Source organism: Sturnus vulgaris, chromosome 17, assembly GCF_052056855.1.
Source record: "Sturnus vulgaris isolate bStuVul1 chromosome 17, bStuVul1.hap1, whole genome shotgun sequence".
NCBI classification, from domain to species: domain Eukaryota; kingdom Metazoa; phylum Chordata; class Aves; order Passeriformes; family Sturnidae; genus Sturnus; species Sturnus vulgaris.
Window position 1 is genome coordinate 6,349,351 of NC_142259.1, and position 22,362 is coordinate 6,371,712.

Below are 22,362 nucleotides of genomic sequence, written 5' to 3' on the forward strand. Positions count from 1 at the left end.
TTCACACAGAGTGGAGGCTTGGGACAGCAGCATAACCCAACACAGATCCCTCTGGACAGCACCAGCTTTGCTGGCTCAGCAGAAAAATCTCAAAATCTCACCAAACTCTCGTGCCCAAATTCTGACAGGAAAGTGACCTGGAATATGTGGATAATCCAGGATCTGCTGTAGAAATCAGTCACTTTTCCTGGATTTGGAAATTATTAAGAGAGGCTACAGAGAATGACAGAATTTGCAAATGGATGGGGAAATGGGTCTTTACAGAATGGCACTCCAATCTGTCTTGAGCCTCTCAGCTGCTTTCAGAACAATCACCCCTGCAAGCCTCGTGTTAAATAATTATCACTGATTAGCATATAAAGCAATCAATGGCTTTTACAAGAAACTTCCACTTCTGTTTAATCTATTTAGGCTTTCACAGACTCATGTATTACTATGTTAACTAAGCAGATAATTAGCTACAAGAGGCATTTTACTGCAGTTCCATGGAAATTACTGGATTTGTTTCATTGAAGAATCCTTTGTGCTCCCAACTGTGCACAGCAGTGGTGCTGAGGGTTCTGCCCAGAACTGGTTGGAAAGTGAGAGCCACATAATCACTACCAAAAATGACACTGAGAGTAAAGGTGCTTTTACAGAGATAAGATGTTGAAGTTCCTCCCAGTGCTTCCTGAGGAAGGGAGGGCATGAAAGATATCCTAAACACATCCCAAAAATATCCTATAAGTAAAGTTTCCAATATACAGGAAAAGCCAGGACATTTATCAGAAAGATGCTCGTTCCTCACATTTATCTGCACAACATCAGAGTCAGCTCTGCAGGTTCCTCAGCCCTGCCAAACCACTCCAGGCCTGGCAGGAAGGGAAAACTGCCTTGCTGAGATGGAAATTAAGTCTTCCAGACTCACTGTCATCAGCTCAGGAATGTCCCTGTCCCACACGAGTCCCCAAATGGCTTTAATAAATGACAGCCTTCATCCCAGAACCCCTTACATGGACAGCTGAGCACTGCCAGCCCTGCCAGGCAGATGAGGGGACCATGGGGAGCCTCAGGGCTGGGGATTTTTTCCAAGTCCTGGCTATTTTGGGCCTTGCTAGCTTAAGACACCAAGATTTGTCTGTTCGAAGAGTGAAGAGGAAGGAAAATATGTTGAGCATGGAGGTACAAGGAAATGAAATGATGGGATCATGGTTTGAAACAGGGGAGAGCAAGCAGCTGCAGGGAGCTTCACTCTGCAGAACAGGCTGTGGTTCCCTGCTGCACTGCCACACCACTTATTTTGAAGATTCAGGAACACTAGATTTGAATTAAGAAATTACCACAGGCATTCCTGAATCCAGCTTTTTAAGATTTCAGCTCCCACAAACAGGAGTCAGATTTTCAAAAGGGCTCCCTCTGTGTCAGCTGAGGCAGGAACTTGAGCATAATCCAGCAGCCAGTGTACTCAGCTGGTTTGATCTCACTTTTCTGTCCATGTAAGCTGGTGGGAATGCTGTGCCTGAAAGGCAGTGCCAGGGCAGGAGGGATCTGCTGGTGCCTCATTCCTGGTGCAATCATTTCAAATACCACCTGGCATTCTGTTTCCAAGTAGGGTAGGAACAAGGACAACATAGGAAAACATAGTTTTTGTCCTGAACACATGTTCAAGCAGGAAGATTACATAAAAAGATGCTGAATTCATCAATGTTAGATAATTTGAGCTATTAGTTATTAGGAGTGGGATGAAGATTAGGGTCTGATCCTACCCAAAGTAGCTGAGTCTATTCTTGGGCCTTCATGGCATCTCTTAACCTAATGCATAATCCCTTTGCACCATCTATCCAAGATACTGCCTACATCAAAGGAAGAAAACTTTCCCCCCTCCTGAAGTGTGTTCTGACCCTGATTCAGAGGAAGTAAAATAAACATTTTAATATTGGGTCTTGTGTAGCTTAAGTGTCATTCTTCCACTTCTTTAAGAGCCTGATTATTAAAGTTTTTACCCAGAACACAAACACTTTTTTTCACCAAAAAATACTGACTTCTTCTTAAAGAGCACAGGAAAGAGTCCTGGTTTCCCTATGGGGAGAGGGATGTGGTGAGGGCAACAAAAACACAAATACTCAAGTGGGAACCATATGCTGGAGCACTGGGAAGTTCAGTGAAAGCAGGATTTTAAAAACCTAAAAAGGTTTCTACAATCACAAGATTTAGGATGCTTCCATCAAAAGATGCTGGAATGTTTCTAGAAGGAAAATATATTTTAAATATTTTCCCTCCCCATTTTCCTGCTAATGAAGAGACTTCTAAAAATAGAACATGAAGTTCTAGGTCACCTCTAGAAGGTTTACTAAGGATTACATACTAGAGTGAAAGAAGTCGAAAGAGATTCTACCTGGCACATGCAGAATGTGTGGGTGTGCATTTAATGGCTGCATATAGGATTATCACACACAGAGGAAATGAGTAATCCCTTCTTCAACCCAAAACACACGACAGGGACCACAAACGGAGCAGCTTTTCCAAGAACTCATTTCTCAGTAAACCTTTCCCCAACAAATGTATCAAATTCCTTCTCAAAGTGTGTTCATTAACAAGACTAAGAGAGCTACACCCTGTCCTACTCCAGCTTTCCTCCTAGGGAGGAGGAGAGGAACTGAGCAGGCACCAAAAGCAGCACAAGGAGGAAGGGGAACAAAACTTGTCAAGCTGGCCATGCTTACACTGCCCAATTAGCAACCAGGTCTGTGAACAACTGGGTCACCTTCAGTTCATGCCAGCCGTGTGTTCAGATCCTGGATCCTGCCCTGTGCCCTCAGCTATGTTTCTCCAGCAGTACTCATTCATTATGTGCCCTGCATAATGCAGAAAGAAGAATAACCCGTGGATAATTGGATTGCAATCCATTAGCTGCCAGCCAGAGGGGAACTTCTTTCCATGGATTTCTTCTACTCATGCCCACACGTTTTGAAGTTTATTGTTTTAAATGTCACACTGCAGAACAAATGGCTGTGAAGGTTAAAGACCTATTGAAATTTTTGGAGTGTATGTTCCACAGCTGTTCCCTTCCTTGGCTTCTGGCTGGAAGAACTGCCTGAATCCCAGCGGTAACCAGCAGATCACATCTGGATAATCGTGTTCCAATTGAACAGACACCAGCCAAAATACGTTTGCAGTTCTACACCATGAATTTTTATGGCTTATCTGTACACGTGTAGTCGTTCCTGCCATCCCATTCTCTGCTCGGGGTAAAGCGAGCTGACTCCATTACCAAAGATAAATAGTCTACTGCTAAAACCAGACTTTGGGCCAGATCCTCAGCTGTACCCAGCTGGGATTGGGAAGGGAGGAGGGAAATGGTGACCCACGAGGAGCCAGTAACAGCTCATCAATCCTGGAGCTGGTTCCATGCCAAGCCCAGCATCGATGGGCGGCTCCGGGTGCCGCCAGCTGGCTGCAGCCCCAGGGGCCATCTGCCAGGGCTGAAATGCAGCCTGTGCCAGCTAGGAGACTTCCCCACTCTTCCTGGATTCTTAGAGAGGGTGGCACGGAGGTCAGAAAGTCCCAAACTCCCAACTTCAAAGCAAACTCCATCTGGAAACTGCAGCTGTTCTTCGAGGGAACCGAGCTGGAGCCTGGGATTAGTGTTTGGAGCTGCAGTCACAAACTCAGTCCTGTTCACACCAAAGATTAACTGTGGAAAATATCCCAATCCCACATTTTCTGCTCAGAATAACTCCGTGATCAAGACTATTCTTGCTATAATTCCAAATGTTCAGTCTGACACAAGGGTTCTCCCAGGAGAAGCACCAAAAAGCTGGAGGAGTCAGAGCTTGGTTAAGAAGCATTCCTTGATCTTCCACAATTCAAAAAAAGTTTAATTATTCAAATGCTATTTATAACAGATACAATGGGATGCTGGCTGGGAAATGCATTTGCGTACATTAGATCTTCAAGATAGCCAGACAGTCAGGATTTTTCCTTGCCACACAAAGACTCATCATCTGCCAACAAAGAGCACTCACCAGGCTCATCTCCCCTTATGTCTATGAGGATCTCTGATCACCAATATGTGGTTTGCTTATAATTATTCAGACAGCAGCAAAAGAGAATAAAATGGATAAATCACCTTAAAAAATATTGTTTCATGAAGAGTCATCTTCCTTTGCAATATTGCAATTTTTATATCTCACACCTATACTATTTCTTTAACGTTTGAAAAGCCATTTTCCCACTCAAGGTGGTGCAGAGAATGAAGTGTGCTGCTGCCAGAAGGAGCTGGGAGCCACACCATTCCAGAACTGGGAAAGAGCTGGTGACACAGTAAACTTCCCTCCCTCTGCACCCGAAGGATCTCTAGCAGAAACTCACTCAGGCTCCACTGTGACAGCAAACATTGCCTCATTTCAAACAGAGAACAGGAATTAAGCTTCAATGATCTCAGAAATACCTCAGTTCAGCCAATAGAACAAACCTTTCCCTCAATAAAATCTAGATTTAAACAAGGAGGAACAAGTTATTTGTAAAATCAGTGTCAGGGTATTTTAAATATTTTAATGTTTCAACATGCAGGGAAATAAGGGGGAGAAAAAGGTTGGTAAGAGTGTGAAGAGTCAGATGAAACAAATCACTGTAAGAGCACACAAGCACTGCCCAGTGAGCAGGTCCTGAGCAGCTCACACTGAAAATAATCATTGCAGCACCAGCCCGGGCAGTGAGAAAGCTTTGGCAGCTGTAGCAAGTGCAGATCTCATCCTATGGGCCACCAATGCAAGATCCTCTGTGGTCTCTACCCACCAAAGCAGACCTGGATGGCAGCAGTGCAATGCCAGCATCCTGCACACAGCATGCTCCTCTGGCTGCCAGCACAGAAAGTGCATTAGCAATATTAGTGAGATGCTTGAGGGAGAAATGCTGGTAGGGATGTGCCAGCTGAGATAAAACTGAGTTTGTTGTAAGTAAAGGGAAAAGCTGCTCAAACTCGTGTTGGAAAAGTTTTGCAACTGGCAGCAGTTTAAGGAGGTTGAGTATGAAGATTTATTTTCGACAAGTCTTTCCAACTACTTACAAAAAAAGGTCATCCAAGACAAGGGATAAGATAAGAGTAGCAGAAGGGAAGGATTTTGTCACACGTCACTGCATCTTAAAGCCACTTTTAAATTCAAGGTTAGCTTAGAATCACAGGGAAGTGCTGTTCTGCACCTATCAGTAAGAGCTCTTTAAGAGTCTCCAAGCATTCAATGTCCTTTCCTACACCTTTCCTGTTTGAATAGACTCAGCCAACAGCTCCATGACCTTCTTATTTCTCAAGGAATCTGTGAGTTGCCACTGTTGTTACCTCCAAATAAGCCTTAACTTTGGTTTGAACACTTTGAGTAGAAAGTGGAAAACTAGTATTTAAACATTCAGTACTGAAATGGTGTTGTATATATAAGGAAAGTGTTCGTGTCACTGAAAACAAAAGCCTGAGCTGCTCTATTTCCTCTCTCTCTCTTAGACTCATATACAAAGCCTTCTTAAAATGCAAACTGTTTTTTTCCATAACCTCAATTTAACATTTTTGACCTTTGATTCCCCAAAACTGTCTTCCAGCGCTTGCCCTGGAATAACCCTCATTAAATTTTTCAATTCCATTGATTGTCCCATTAGCAATTAACTGATGCCAAAAGGAGCAGTTTCTGTTTTGTGTTTTAAAAGCACAAAACAGTTCTTGAGGCCGATAATTGTGCAGAAAAAAAAAAAAGAGGATAAAAGCATGTCTTTGGCCTTGACTTGTTTTTTTTTCTCCTTCTTTCTAAAGACCATGCAGGTAAGAAAGGCAGGAAAATGAAGTGGTTACTCACAGAATGTTTGTCTGGGGCGGGATCTCGGGGATGGTTTCCAACATCAGATGCATGCATCTCACTGTGGTCCTGAAGCACAGGCAGCGGCTGGGGCAGGAGCAGGAGAAACCAGGCAGGAGGAGAAAATACAAAAAGCCTCCAAGAGCTGAAGGTTTCATCAGCATGGTGTTTGCTGGAGCGTATTTGCCTCAATTCTGAGCTGCAGGGAGCTGACAAAAAAAGTTTCCCAGCCCTGAGGTCCAGGAGGAGGGGACTCATCAGCATGTGTTTGCAATTAAATTAAGGCAGTTTGACAGTCCAACCGCCCACCCTCTCTGCCATTCTGCACATCACTGGAGATCGCGCTGTCCCCACCCCTCTCTAATTGTGGCGCTGAAATACAAACTCTTCATTTTGATCTATTTTCGCCTTGTTGCTTCTTTTAAACAGCAAGTTAACTCCTCACCTACTCCTCAATATCTATCTGAAAGCACAGTGCACCTCCATGGACAGCAACCAAAAAATGACCCCACGCTTCCAGGGCTGAGCTGGGATGCAAAAGATCCAGGGTCAAGGTTTTCATGTTTTTGTTGCTGGTTTTTTTTCCTAGCACACTCTGCAAACTAAAGGGAGAGTCTTATCTAACAGTTATCTAAATGTATTGTGCTGTTAAAGACTTTCAGGATAGAGCTGTCTCTTATTACGTGTAGTTACAACATCAAGCAAAACTATGCCTCCAACCATTGAGTGGGCATGGGATGTAACAGATAAGGGATTTTAAAAGGGAGATCTCTAACAGAGATAAATAACCTGCAAATAAAGACAAAACCCCACCCTGGAATCTCTAAAGTTTCTTAGGCAGAGTAAAAGTTGATTCATTTCAAAGGTGTTTGACTAAGTATAATTTCTTTCAGCAAGGATGCAATTTGAAAAAATGTCAGAGTTTTTGAGAAATTCAAGGCAACTGAAGGGTGAAGAGGGAAAAAAAACCCATGAAATCTACTGAGTTTGAGTTCTAGGAAATGCAATCTTCCATTTGTTTCTCCCGACTGAATCACAAAAAAGGCTGGATTGGTTTCCAGTTGAATTAATCATCTTTATAAAGAAGCTACAGTGAAACCAGCTTATCTTTTAGGTTTCAAGCTGCTACTACACAAGATCCTAAATGTATGGGTTGATCAAGAGGGAGGCATTAACACACATCAGGATAAAAGGTACTTGAGGAATTTCCAACACGGCACCATCCCACATAACCTGGCAGGTCAAATGAAAGCTTCCCATCAAGCTGCACATCTGTTTGTACTGTACACTACAGAATAATTAATGTGGCAAAGAAAAGTGACATTTAGTTTCCTCGTTCAGATTCTCTGTCACTTGAGCATTTGGAGAGAGCGTTGGATTTGGGGTTTCACATAAAATTTCATGTCATGGAAGGTAAAACATGTAGGCTTTTGTCCAGTTACAAAAGAGTGTTTTACTGCAGGTTTTCTGCACTTATTCCTCAAGCAATCAGCTGTTTGTTTGCTCTGCCATCACCTGGAAATCCGAGCAAGCTCACTGAACTCATGGTTTTGGGCAGAGTGTCCTCTAGCGGCCACCCAACCCAACCCAGGCCAACCCTGCTCACAAAAACGGGTTCTAAAATGAAAAATTATCATCTTGAGCCTTCATACAACAACTGGCAGCTGGAATCAGACTGCTCTGGTGAATAGGGCAGCTTTTAATTCCACTGAGGCATTGAGTGCATTAGAAGCACATCCTCGCGTGTTCCGTGAAAATCTTCCTGACTCAAGTTGTGTGTCCTTCCAGCCTCGGTGCTCCCCACATCAGCTCCTTCCAGAGCACACGGGGCTCTGCTAGGACAGGCTAGCACAGCTGGTGGGAGCTGTTCTGCAAAGCTGGGAGTATAAACAAAAACGCTCTCTCCAAACCACGCGTCAGTCACTCTGGAGCCATCATTTCCCCTGGCACATCTGGACACTTTGCAAATATGAGGCTTTTGCTTTCTGCCTCTGGTGCATAAACTCTGAGTTCTAAACCAACCCTCTGCAACAGCAACAACAAAATCCCTTTTTATTTGTATTGCAAAGAGGAGAGCTGGGCCAGGGCTCAGTCCCATTTCTGTGGGATGGGTCCTGGCTGTGGAATTGCATTTCAGAGTCTGGCTGTGGTGTGGGGGAGCAGCTCTGGGATGGATTGAGGGGTATTTGCTCACTGCTTTGTAGGAATCTTGGCATCTTGATTTAACAGAGCACGGAGAATCATTTCAGTGCAAGGCAAGTTCTGCAACCCACACATTTTCTGAGAAGCAGATCTTCACCACATCTCTCCTGCCTTGCTCATCTGCCCTTGTGATAAACAGGATGTTGGTGAGGATCAAGGAACACCTGCAATCCCAGGCCTCTAAATCTCATATTAATTTATTTCCCATCAACATGAGAAATTCTCTGATTTGTGTATCTCTGAGCAAGAACCAAAACTTATCTCCTGAACACCAGGAATGATGTTGACCCTTGTGTCCCATGCTGCAGCATTTCCAGCCTCTGCTGCACAGGCTTTTCACACCTGTAGAAAGCAAAAAGTTGGGGGGTTCCTCAAGTGGGGTTTTTTCCCACCCACCCTTTGTTTTTTTTTATTTTTAACTCTCCCTTCTGTCCCTTTTTCTTCAGCAGAAAGATTTCCCTCAGGGGACCTGCCTCCTCTCTACACCTTGGGGAACTGTGACGTTCTGTGTTTTACAATAAAGTGAACATAAACATCATCTGACAAATTTAATTTCCCCAATACCATTTGTATGACACATCCACGGCTTTCCAAAGCAGAAAAGGATTTTCTTTCAGCACACATCAGGCGAAGGAAAACATTAACGTTGAACTAATCTCCTGTTATAGCTGGGAAAAGGACATTTATCATACACACAGATGACAGGAAGAAACACACAGACAGGCAATTATCCTATGGAATAAAGGTTAACAGATTCATTTAATTAGCAGCAGCTGTATTTGCTATTATGATCAGATTCCTACCACAGCTGAAACCAAAATATTGTTCTCAATACTGGAGGAATGAAAGCCTTGAACACCCGCTCTTAAAACTCCACATCAATTAAAGGCTCAGACAGAGCCTGGGGACAGGAGGGGAGCTGCAGTTCAGAATGCACAGAACCAACTCCTGACACGTTTGGTTTAGGCAACTCCTTGAAGTACAGAAATGGATGAAAACACCTTTTGATATTTGTTGTTTACAGGTCAAACAGCCAGGGAACTGAGTTCACTCTTTAGCTACTCTGATACATTGAACCATTCCTGTGTGTGCTGATCCCAAAATTCATCCTGCACAACTGCATTACTTCAAGGTTTGGAACTCATCATCTGGGCAGGTTTGAGAGATCACATTCTGAGGAGTTCATCTAAAGCTATGCACCTGCACCATACTGTTAAGCATTTTTTCTGCTGTTTTTGTGTCTTGACCTCCAATTATGGAAATAAGCACTCACCTACAAAGTATTCTAATCATAACATGATGCAAAGCCATTTAAAGAAGGCTAAAAAGTCTTTACTGAATTTATTGATACAGAAACACATATTAATAACGTTTAAATTGCATAATACTTCTGCATGCCTCAAGCCAACTGAACTCTAGTTTCTATACAGAGATTTTTCAGCTTACACGTTCATAACTAAAGCAGCTTGAAGTTCAGTTCTTTTTGCAAATTTGCTGCAGGATCAAAACCTAAAAGGAGCCACATACAAAAAAAAAAAAGTGACAACTACTGAGAACACAAAAGGAAACAAAGCAGGTACAATTCCTGGACAGCTCACAGATCCATACAAACGCAGCTCTGCCTCAATTCCTCTGCTAGAAATGCCTAAAAAAACTACAGTGCAAGTGCTTGTGCACAGGGAAAATGTATTTACAATTCCCCTTTATTTACAGGCTATAAGCAATACTATTTCACAGTTGTATTATACATTATATTTCTACTATCTCTTTAGATCTGTTTAGATCTGTAGGGTTTTTATTGGACAAGGGGACAATTTGACAACCTCGAACATAAATTTCCTGTATATATATATATTTATTTATTTATTTATTTATTTATTCAACCGTATGCAGGAAAAAATAGCAGTATTTATGCATCTTATAGAAAGCTACAAAAATCTAGCGAATGTAATAAAAAAGGCAAATCTGGTGAAAAATCTGATAAAATACCTTTTACAACTGGGGCTGGGATGGAGATAAAAACCAAAAAAGGATAAATGAAAGATAATCCTCCCTCAACTGGTCAGCTTTAACAGAGCCTCTGCAAAGCTTACTAACAGGAACTTGAAGTTTAATGTCATTTTTAAGGGAACTTCTGTAAAAGTGTTGTGGTTAAACTGAAGGATGACCTGGTAGCCAAAAGCAGGAGGCACCCTGGACTATGGAGGGGTGTGGAAATTGTGCCACAATCCAGAAAGGCACATACCTGGCATGACACCCATTAAGCAACATTTTCCAACAAACAATAGGCCACAGCCTGTAGGGAAGCACTGAGAATAATTACACACAGATTCTATTAACCCTCTCTTTCCCACCACAGGACTTGCATTTGTGGAAAGAAATTAATGGGAGCTGCCAGAACCCAATGATGGGGACATGCACCTTTACAGGAAACCATCAGCTCAGTGGCCACAGAACTGCCCCACTGCAAATAAAGGAATCAAAATCCTAAGGAGCAAGATAACTTGGGGTACCACTGGGACCAGAAGTGGAGACAGGAAACCAGAGGCAGAAGCCAGCCTATGACTGTGTTACGTGCTGGCAGCCACATGACACAGGATTATCAGACAATATTCCCAAAGACACACAAAAATCCTGTTAAGCAAGGAAAAGTTCTCCACTTCAGGCTTAGACATAAAAGTTATTCATTTATTTTCAAAGCCACACAGAACTTTGAAACTATTTTTCATGAAGCAAGTTGTGTACCTCTGGACCATTTGGCAATACAGTCTTCACTCATTCCCCCTCAGAAAATGAGGAGACAGCACATTAAAAAAACCAAAAGATATCAAAGTGATACCAACTTAAGTGCTTGTGATGGGGCAATACCTTAACACAGCTTCATTCCCTGCTGAGAGAGAGCTTTTCATGCCCCCCAGCTTTAGGACTATTTCATATCAACACAAACTCCAGGGCTTCTTTCCAGCCTATTTTTTTCCAGTCCATTGTGGACTCCCCATTCCTGGATCTGCTCAAGGCCAGGCTGGATGGGGCTGGGAGCAACCTAGCCTAGTGGAAGGTGCCCCTGTACATGGCATGGGGCTGGACAAGATGGTCTTTAAGGCCCCTTCCAACCCAAACCATGCTGTGATCCTATGATTCCATGGCATCTCCTTCCATCAGAATGACAGAGAGACTTGGGAATAAAAATTACAGCTCACATCCACAGAACTGCCAAGTGACAAGTCCTTCCATATGAATCTGTTAAAATTTCTACTTCATTGCTGCAGGAATAAGATCACCTACCAAGCTGAGCAGCTTCACTCCACTGTGGAACACTTGTGAACAAGTTGTGTTCTGGCCACCTTGCCACAGCAGGGGCACACACACAAGAACACCTGAGAACTGCATCAATTTGGCTCTCTAGACTGCTCTCAGGTTCTGCAGACTCTCCACAAATCTCTGTTTGGCTGATTCACTGCTCAGGTTGGTGCTCTGCACCTCACTCTGCTCAGCCCAGGAGATCTGAGTTATCTCACACAATAAAACCCATGGATACTGCTTTCAGCTTGCACAAACTCACTGCTCTGCAGCTCTGCTCTACCCTCTTCTCCTCTCAGCACTACCCTGTAAACATTTCCAGAGACAACAGTCCCAACCCTGACTACCCTTGCATCCTGTCAAACAGCTTTGCAATTCCTCACTTGCCTCCATCGCTTTAAAAGAATCACAAAAACTCAGTAACTCCTTCTCTAGGACTGGTGTTTTCCATTAAAAAACCCGGTATTTGATGAAACACATTGTACTGAAAATTATATATAATTTACAAGCAAAACGGACTAACAAAGGGGAGCTGATGCTTTCCTTCTCATTCAAAACCTGGATGCCACAAGGGTAATGCCAAAAATTCTTTCCTTTCTGTAGAAGTTGTGCTTTTCAGCTTACTGGAAGAAGCATGATTTGCCAGGTCAGGTTTTAACTAATAATCTTCATCCTCCATTAAACACACATCATGGCAAATACATAGGAGATTTAGTGGGAGAGAACACAGACAGGAAAGGTCTTTGGGGAACTGCTTAGGAGTTTTTCCCAACTGATACTCGGTAGAGCAGCCATGACATTTTAGGAATATCTCCTGCAGTTAGTTTTGAGGGAATTAAACCCTCCTTTCCATAAGCAGCTGAGCACTTCACCAACTTGCTTCCTAAGGAATCCCTGCTGTAGGATAAAACTATAGCACACAACTGAGAAGAAAGAAGGAACTCAAAAAAGCTATAATGTCAAAGTTTACAGCAGCCACATTCCCCAGCCAGCCTACTGCCTCAGGTGTCACATTCGCAGGCAAGCAAGTGGGACACATTTGTCAAGCCCTAAGGAATACTTTATTCTCTGCCTACTTCCCACTTCCTAGAAGAAGGAAAACTACTTTTCCCTGTAATAAAGCAAGTAATACTTCAAGGGATCGGGCAGCGGCAGGCTCAAGACCTTTTCTCTCAAAAAGTTTACGGGAGGCTCTGGCTTTAGTTCCGAGGGTTTGGTTTCCTCCTCCTCCTCCGGCCTCTCCTCCTCCATGTCCTCGCTGTTGTTGTTGTCGTCGGAGGGGCTGGAGATGCGGCTGGCGAACACCTCCTTGTCCAGGAACACGATGGTTTCCATGCGCCGGCGCCGCACCCGCCGCCGCTTGAACCTGGGCGGGTTCTTCAGCCCGTTGCCAGCCTTGCTCAGGGCCTCCTGGTGGATGATTTTCTTGATGGTGCCTCGGATGGCGATGCGAGCCAGGTCCTGCAGGCTGCGAACGGCCACGGGGGCTGCAACCAAACCAAACCCGTGAGCACACACGGAGAAACGCCCCCAAGAAGTACTCCCAGGAAAAGTTCTGTTTGCTCAGATTAAATCAGGCCATTTGAATTCCCTGCTGGGATTACACAAACAGCTCTATTCAGCTCCTGTCAACTCGGATAAACTGTGTTGCAACTTTCCAAACAAAATTTAATTGTGGGTTTCTCTCATTAAAAAATTTCCTGCCTTGATTTCAAGTTCTCAGTTATTCTAGAATGCACATCTTAAAGATTGCACGAATGCATTCTTAGCGATGGGAGCTGTGACTGTTTAATGGCTCAGAATAAGGTATTTTCCTGTGGTAGATAACTAGACTTGAAGTCTGTTTAATTCTTCCATAACATGATTTTTCTATTTTACAGTTTCTTCAGCTTTGCCAAGATCTGCACTTATAAAACACAAGTACTATTTATGCTCTTCAAAAACTGCTTCAGACTCAGTGGGTGAAGACAGACTAGAAACCATTTTGTAGAAGTAATTATAGAAACATTACAGTAAGTTACTGTATTAAAATGCCTCCCACATTAATGGCTTAGAAGACTATTCTGTCTTCTGCACTTGTTTGCTGCCAGCCTAGAAATGCAGCAAAAATTTATAATAATGTATAGATGCACACATATCCATGAACTAAAATGAATTACAACTGATACAAAAAGTCCCTGTCCTCTGCCAACAATGTGAGAACAATGAAAGAAGCATAAAATAATACATGTAATTTATGGGCAGGTCTCACTACAAAGTGAGAACATGCTGAAACATGCACTTAGTGGACTTTCTAGCATGCGGTGGATTGTTTCCTGAGCTCCTCTCTGCCATGCAGACACATTTCCAGGTTAAGAGCAAAGCCTGACTAATCTCTTTATGAAAGTACCTCTGTCTTCATGTGTTCTTAAGAGGCCTCTTGACACTGAAGTCTTAATCTAAAGATTGGGGCCACTGATATGACCTGCATTTTAAACAACTAGCTAAGAACTGCACAACTTGTATCCCTAAAGCATTCCAGGTTCAGGATCATTCTGGATTGCTGGGGGTGAGAGTCTGTGAGTAGATACAACATTTGTTCAAAGGTACTGCTTGTGTATTTTCCTCTCCTTGTGGCACAGTGCCTGAGAACCATGAGAGGATTCAGTCATTCAGGACTGGAACAGAATGTGCAAAAACAAAGATAAAAACACCCTGCAAAGTTCAGGTACAACTTCACAGGAAATCCTTTGGGTTTAGAATGATGGCCCAGTGGAAGGTGCCCCTGTCCACAGCAGGGATATTGGAATTAGATGATCTTTAAGGTCCCTTCTAACCCAGGCCATTCTGTGAGTCTGTGATTTAGAATCTATTTCATCCAACTCCAATGCTTGCACAAGACAGACAACTGTTCAGAAAAAGGAATTTTCCCTGAAATGATTCCCAGAGATGTTACAGCTCACAGCCAAGGAGCAGAAGGAACCTCCCCCAGCCTTAGGAATGTCTGTACTCACGCAAGTGAACGAGCCTTGATTTTCCTGAATCTGTGTGGTTTGGCTGAATCAAAGGAGCAAAAGAAACAGCAAGAATCTTCTTCGTCTCCCAGGCAGAAGGACCAACCCGAGTTATCTTAGTCAACTGAAGCAAAACAAGGAGATTATTATCCATTGTGAGAACTACAGTGAGATTTTTGAACAAAAAAAAAATGAACAAATTACTTTTCTGCCTGGACAAGTTGAAATATTGGAAGCTGCAACAGTAAGAGGTCATAAGGAGAAAAAGAATTGGTTTTGGAAAAATGATTGGCAACTCCTTACAGGATCAGCCCCAGTACCTTCATCTATTGGAACAGAGCATGGGCACTGGTAATTTGGGTCACTCTGCTTGCCAGATCTTCCTCCAGGCTTGACCAGAGCAGCTGTGTCTGACCTCTGGGAAAACTCCTGAGTCACTATGAACACTTGCTCCTGAAAAGGTCTGCAGATCAAATCTCCTACCCCAGCCCACTGCACAGCCTCTTACTGGGAAGAAACCCTGCACCCTGCTCCTCTCATGTTCCCTGACAGAGGTAAAAGGTCAGGCACTTAACCCACTTTTTATAAAAAGAATCCACTGACACTCGTAAATAGAGACATCCTGCACGCTCCTTCAAGAGCCAGTCAGGGTGCAAAAAGTTGTGTTTTGCCATTAAGCACATCACTAAATTATATAATTAAACAAAGCTTTGCTCACATTTTCTGCAGTGTAGAAGTAAAATTGCAATTAACAACAGATTGCAATATATAGAAGAGTGCAGAATTACAAATTTCTGATATATTAGGAATGTGCAGAGTTCAGTTTTCAGTCATAGTGAAAACCAATGCACTTCATTCTTTCTTCAGCATGCAACAAGGGCAAGATAAAGGAACAGCTACTGACTAAACCAAGATTAGAATTAAGAATAACTGAAATAGAAGTAAAAAGGCACTCAACCTTCTCTTCTAGAGGCATGACAAGAATTCCCCCAACTTTCAACAGGTTCTTCATGTAGTCCTCGTGCTCCTTCTGGACTCCAGCACCACAGTAGACACGGTCATACTGAGTGCAGTCTGGAGAAATCTCTAAACAATTGCCAATGACAAAGGATGGCTCACAAAATTCAAACCTGAAAGTGAAAAATACCTGTATTAGACAAGAATATGACAATTTATCAAAATTAATTATTTTCAGAATTCTGGAAAAACTGAACTATGGAAAACCCCACAGTTGTACAGGATTTCTCCTCCAAAGCCCATCTATTCCAGACATTATTGTAACAGATCACAGCTAGAAGTTTCAAAACCACAGAACAATGAGGTCAGAATTCATGGATTAAAATCTCCAAAGGATAAGGATACATAATTTCATACTTGAGCTGCTGATAGCTCTTGAGAACGAGCTATTTTTAGTCACTGATGCTGACTCAGTTGTAATATGCAAATATAAATATTAGACCTGCACTTCCAAATGTCAAGGTCTTTTAAGGACTGCACCTGGGTTTATTTTTGCATCTTCAAAAGCTTTTAACTGGTTGTCAGATGTGGGGAATTACTGCCTGATGATACAGAAGTAAACTGTGCTTAAGCCAATGGAAGTTTTGCCATCAGTTTCAAAAGAACTGTGATTTCACCCTTCATAAAAAAAGACTTTTTGCCTACAGCATTTCTCACTCGGTTTAAAAGAAAAATTAGTGATTCTCTGACGCCTCTGGTTTTCTTACAAGCTCCAAAACTCCCTAAGTTTTAAGCCCTATGTTTAAAGGCTGATTTTGGTAGAAGTTGTTCAACACATCCATTCTTTCACTGGTATCTTGAGTGGCAGCTCAGCACAGCACCTATTTATTCCTAAATGCTTCCTGGAGCTTTCTGGGTTTGCAAAGAGTGCTGGACATTCAGAGCAGCCAGAGAACAGTTCCTGCACACACTGTTCCAGGAGCACAACCCAGCAGACATCACTCAGCAATGCCAATTTTCCAGGCATGTTGATTTCTGAATTCAGCTCACTTTTGCTCCATAGCTATATTTGTCTGGAGAGAAAGTCTTCCTTAAAACATCTCCCCAAACAATAGCAATGTGACTGAAAAAAACCCTGTTGAGCACCATCCATGCCAGAAACTTTCAGTCTTCTGCAGAAAATACAACCCCTCCCTCAGCAGCTTCCCAGGGCAGCAGGAACAGCAAAAGGCTGAGTAGCCTAAAATCCTGCATGTCATGATTTTAATTTTCTTCCTCCCAGGAGAGGAGGACATCAGATGCTTTGCTTCCCTGTTTGAACAAACTGTGAAACGGCTCCAAAAATGTGACAGCCACAACTTTTATTGCTGAGGTTACTATTGGCAATGGTTATCAAGCTGGGAAGTTATTACTTGTGACAGCAGCAGAATGGAGGGTCTAAGGAAGAACATAAATCAAATCCCAGGCAGTTTTAGTACCAACTTAATCATCATAAAACTACCTTCATATTTTAAAATGCCATTTTTCCTTCTTCTCAGATAAAACATATTAGGCCACCACAAAAACCAGTTCATAATCTCATCACCATGCAGATCACAAGCACGACCAAGTACTGTTACTTGCAAGTTTTAAGCTGTTACTGCAAGTGCATTGAAAAATAAACAAACTTCCTCAGCTCCCTCTAAGCCCTGCGACATCAGCATTGCTATTAAAAACACTGCAAACATTTCTGAAACTCCCCCACAGCACACACAGGCTTCGAAGGTCACACACTGCAGCTCAGCAAGCCTAAGGAGCCTGAATCCTCAGATTACCCTGAATCCAGAGGGGCCACATGGGAGCAAGAACTGCCCTGAGTAAAGCCAAAAGCACAAAATTAATCCCAAGAGGCATTTTGCATTCTTACCTGTCAAAGCTGTCGCTTGTTTTAATAAAAAAGTCCAATTTCTGCTTCGCGTACTCGATCACATCAGAGTGAAGCTCCACACCGTGGTTAACCCCAAAAGGACCTGCAAGTGCAGAACACCAGGGAATGGCAACAGCAACAACACAAAATCCAGCAGGATTAGTACACTTCGGGTTCCTTCCTGCAGCAGATTGTTCCATGAGTGTCAGAGTCCGTGTTTGTGTAGGGTCAGCTCTCTTACTGCTACAATGGGATTTGCAAGTCTATACCTGCAATTTCTGGCAGCAAATGAGCCTCTTGTGCACAATTGATTCCGAATCATTTGCTCTTAACTATGCAGGAAACTTCTCTATAGGAGGGAAACACTGATGCCATTGCTGTGAAAGTGACTACCTGGAATAAAATCCCAATGGCCTGCACGTTTTAACACATCCATGTTATTTATATCCCCTTGCTGATATGCTAAAAATCCCTGCAATTAATCAGGAATAGTCATCATACACTATACTTCAATTAACAGCAAAAACAAACTGGAAAATACAGAAGTTGTTCAGCATTCATGCTTTTTATTCAGAACTGACAGGGTAACTTTTGCAAAAAGAATATCAAAGCCCTAGAGTTACATATTGGTATTCTAAGTAATATCAACAAACCTAGGAGAAAATCACAAATGGGAAATGAGACTCTACCCTGAGAATAAACATCCCAGCAGTTAAAATTCCCCCAAAATTTAACTAAGTACCCTATAGCCACTTGCTATCTATCCTGGCAGCACCACTCTGACTGAAACACTGCAGGGGGAATTTAAATTGTCCAATTACACTTGGATGATTTGGTTTGTGCCACTGTAGATGTGGTCCCAAATCAGTTGTGCTGCACTATGTTTTCCAGAGAATATTCTCATCTGCGTTGGCTAGTTAAGAGTCAAAAGTGCATCTCAAACACGTCTCAGTCCAGTCAGGACTGTGAACACAAACCAGGCATGGAGCAGGTATAGTCACAGCTTTCTGTGGACTTGCTCAGTCCCAGTTTCAACTCTTTAATCCAGATCCAGATCTGATCTGCTTAAGAGGAAACAAACCACGGTTTGTGTCCAGACCTGCAGGAATCCACCACAGCCACCTCTGGAACTACACTGCTGCCTGTTATGATCTGCCACAGGAATCTGGATCCCACCCAGTTCCAGAGAGAAGGTTGTGAGAATCCTGATAAATTGCCGAGCTGGATTAATGCATTCTTTATTTTCCCAGCTACTTTTTTAGCTCCATTAGAGGAGGAATGCCTCATCCCCAATTTCAAAATCTGTTTTTAAAGCTCTAGTAAAACAGTTAACGTGACTGAAGAGGTATTTACCCAGGATGAGTCCAACCATGGAACTCAGATAACCAGTGCCACTGCCAAGGTTCAGAAACGACAGCCCTGGCTGCAGGTCCAAAGCTTCCATCACCTCTGAGTAAATGCACGGTGCTGAGAGATGAATATTTCCATGCTTCCATGCCAAGTCCTTGTAGGCATTGTCTTTGAACTCTTCCAGGTAGTAATCTGCCCGATCAATGGCTCGGAATGCCTGTTCCACCAACTCTGTCCTGATGTACTGCGCCTCCTTCAGGTTATCAATTAACTCATCGTTATCTTCTCCCGCGCTCACCGCGCCTCCCATCTTCAGCAGCCTCCTGTAAACACTGAAAGTGAAATAACAACAGAGCAAGGTGAGCTACAGGACGTGCCCTCCAACACTAGATTATGCTGCTGTACATGGAGTACTTTGAGAGAGCTCTTTATGTACTCCAAGGACCACAAGCTCCAGCAAAACCTCATGCCAGACAATGGAAAACAAAATGCTGCAGATCTGGCGTCCAGTACCTGACACCAGAGGGGGAAAAAAAAAATCACAATAGGCAATTTCGATGTGCAAGGCCTGTCTTCAAACCCTCCCACTGTTTTACCAGCACATCAGCTTTTCCACTGAACCCTTTTATATAACGGATTATTCCAGCTCCTGGGCTTAGGGGTCATTTTTCACTGCAATTCCAAACAACAGGGCAAGTTTGGACTGTCTGTCAGAGCTCCTGCCACACAACTTTCTACCTCTAACAGCACCAATGGCAACTGAAGAGACTACAACACAGCAAGAAAATCCAGAAAAATCTCAAATTCCATTTCCTTTGCATCAGGATGTTGATTGCACAGAGATTCAAAAAACCCAACAAAACTCTGACCTGTTAACCTTGCTTACTTTGGCAAATGCACTTTAGCAAATGCATTTTCACACAGCTCATCTCCAGAGCCCAAGCCAGCACCATTAGTAAAGCACTTACTGACACAGACAGCAGCTCCAGAGAGAATTCCCACTGCATCCTCCAAGTTTTAAAGGAAAACGTATAGGGGAACAAAACCACTCAAAATTAACCTGGCTTCTTCTCCCTTTCTCATATCTTAAGGAAAAAAAATCCTTTCCAGAAAGCACAAAACAAAGTGTTTATTTACAATGCCTTTCTCTGCTCACAGTAATAACCACGAAGCAGTAGCTTTGGAGCTCATTCCTGGGATCAGAAGATCTGCCTACAGCGAAATTGTTGGGGTTTATTTGTTACATTCAGCCAGAGCAAATTATACACTCTCATTTTCTGAGGAAACAAAGCAAAGCTACAGACTCCAAGGAGATTTCACAGTTGTTCAAATAACACATCATTCTGATTACCTATGGAGGCACACAAAACAGCATATACTTAGGCAGGGAACTGGAGCCAGTTCTTAATCCATTCATGTCTCAAACACATCAATCCAGTTCAACATCATTAATAACACTTGGAATAAAACGTCACCCTCGTCTTTCCACAGTTACTCCTTCATTTTCTCTACAAAAAATGACTCTGTTTAATTACTTCACACTGGAAACACATCAGGTTGAAGGCTCAGGTGGGTTAATCTACCAATTATTTTCCCCCCCTCCTCTTACATACAAAAAACTTAATTGCATTTCCAACATAGGCCTGCCCGTATCTTTGGTCTTTTATTTAACATGCCACATTAAAATACTCTCCTCACTGAGGATCTCTGATTCCCTTGACTTTCTTTTATATATTTTTGTTCTTAAGCTTCCTTCATTCTTTCACTCTTTTTGCTATTCATTTTTTTTTTAAATCTATGGTTTTAGATTTAAAGCATGAATAAGAAGTTGTGCCTTTAACAGTGCTCCACTTTGGATCCCCAACAAATTCCTGCTGCTGTACACAAGCCCCACTGGGACAACTGGTCTGACCTGGTTTTAGCTCAGCTCCATGGAAAACAAGTGCTCTTCCATGTTCTCCACCATGGAAAACAACAATAACCACCCAGGCTGGGACATTGTCGTAATGGGGTCAAGGAATATCTGCGCTGTGACAGGTGTCACTCACTGCTGAAATCATCCCTTTCACTGGACATCAGTTTACTCCCAGTAAAATGCATGTTTTATAGGCAGAACTTAAAACTCTGACATTCAAACTCCTCTCTTCATGTGATCCCACACCTTCGCTTCGGTGGGAAATGGGAATCAAGCAGGGCTTATTTTTACTCAACTTTTCAAAACAAAACTCTCTCCCTCCGCAGCAACCCCTGGCTGCATTTTCCTCACTCCTAAGGCAAAACAGATATTTTCCCCAAATCTGAGCAGGGACAAAGTCCACACGCACAAATTCGGACGGCTGCCCAAAACAGAGACATCAAAGGAGTTGAAACATCCCCTGGTTGCCATCTTCCCTGTTGATAAAAACAAACCAGAGCACAAACCAAGCGCCTGCAGCAGAACACCGGGGCTGGAGCGGCCCCTGACCCTCACGGCAGCACGGCCCGGCGCTCCGGGCAGGCTCGGGACCAGGCACAAGGCACAGAAAAGCGGCTGCTCACCCCCGGCAGATCTGCAGGGCAAAGCCTGCCCGGGCACAGCGCTGGGAGAGGTAAAGGGGAGGTTGTAAAGGGGAGGTTATTCCGTGATTAAAGATAAAAGCGGTACCTCAACGGATGGCTCGGCTCCGTTCGGTTCCGTTCGGCACGGCTCGGCTCCGTTCGGCTCGCTTCGGCTCGGCTCCGTTAGGTTCGGCCCGTTTCGGTTCGCCTCGGCTCCGTTCGGCTCGGCTCGGCTCGGTTCGGGTCAGTTCGGTTCGGCCCGGTTCTGCCTGGTTCGGTTCGGTTCGGTTCGGTTCGGTTCGGCTCGGCTCAGCTCGGCTCTGCTCGGATCAGCCCAGGCCGGCGCGTTCGGGCTGTAAACACTGCCCAGCTGAGCGCTGAGCGGGGCACTGCGCATGCGCGGAGCGCACCACCGCCGCGGGTGGGGAGAGAAGGGAGCACACCACTGCTGCCCGGCGGGGGGCGCAGTCTGGGCCGTACCACGCAGAGCCTGCTCGGGGGGGCAGGACTGTACCAGGGCTGGTTCCGGGAGGGGAGTCGCGGGGATGGAGCCGGCCGGAATTGGGGATACGGGGAAAACTTCCAGCAGCTTCTCCCAGAAGTCACCCTGCTACCAAAACCTTGCCCTGCACACTCAGTGTAACGCACCAGGACCAGACTCAAGCTGCCACTCTCGTTTCTCCCATCGCACAGCTCCTGGGCACGTCCCCATCTCAGCGTGGATGCCTTTCCCCATTCCCAGACTCTCTGCCCTTCCCAAAGTTCTTGTTCCCAGCACGAGGCTTCATCTCCACACCTGCTCCTCCAGCTCATGGCCCAGCTGTCCCAGCTGTCCCTGGTGTCCTCGGTGGCGCTGTGCCGGTGGGATGGGATCGGGGCTTCCCGGGATGCGGGAGGGATGCAGGGAGCGAGGGACCGGGGAGATGCCGTGAGCTGCGGGCACAGACACAGGAACCGAACCTCCCGAGTGAAGCCTGGCCAGCACCAGGAGTTCTGGTACCATTAGTCAGGCTTGGGAAAAAATCATGGGAACACAAAAAAAAAAGAAAAAGAAAAAAAAAAGTGGTGATATTCTTCATTTTGAGCCGATGAACACCCAGTTTGAGTCACATGCTGGGATTTTTTTTTTTTTTCTCCCTGCAACCATAAATGCCAGATGTGAATTTACTGAGGAATAAATGAGATGCAAATTCACATGATTCTAGAGGCTGGGGCTTGAAGGAAACATGGAATATTGTGAGACTTCACAATATCGGATATGCCGTTCTTGTAATGAGGGATCCTTGTCCCATAA

General features: G+C 43.9%; 2 protein-coding genes across 2 annotated transcripts in view; both read right to left on the reverse strand.

Moving 5' to 3' along the window:
- LOC106851725 (peroxidasin-like) overlaps positions 1-8,570 on the reverse strand; it is a 48,143-nt gene extending 39,573 nt beyond the window's left edge. The window contains exon 1 of the mRNA XM_088174802.1: positions 5,823-8,570. Coding sequence (XP_088030928.1) covers positions 5,823-5,986 — 164 coding nt within the window. The 5' untranslated portion in view covers positions 5,987-8,570. The remainder of the gene's footprint in view (positions 1-5,822) is intronic.
- Positions 8,571-9,334: 764 nt separating this feature from the next.
- Positions 9,335-21,513, reverse strand: PCMTD2 (protein-L-isoaspartate (D-aspartate) O-methyltransferase domain containing 2). The gene is made up of 6 exons (XM_014873891.2): positions 21,175-21,513; positions 18,534-18,862; positions 17,181-17,283; positions 15,276-15,447; positions 14,318-14,441; positions 9,335-12,811 (listed from the first exon to the last, which is right to left on the reverse strand). Exons 2-6 carry the CDS (start codon positions 18,838-18,840, stop codon positions 12,426-12,428), a joined length of 1,092 nt encoding a protein of 363 aa, XP_014729377.2. The 5' UTR covers positions 18,841-18,862; positions 21,175-21,513; the 3' UTR covers positions 9,335-12,425.
- Between the last annotated feature and the right edge of the window lie 849 nt (positions 21,514-22,362).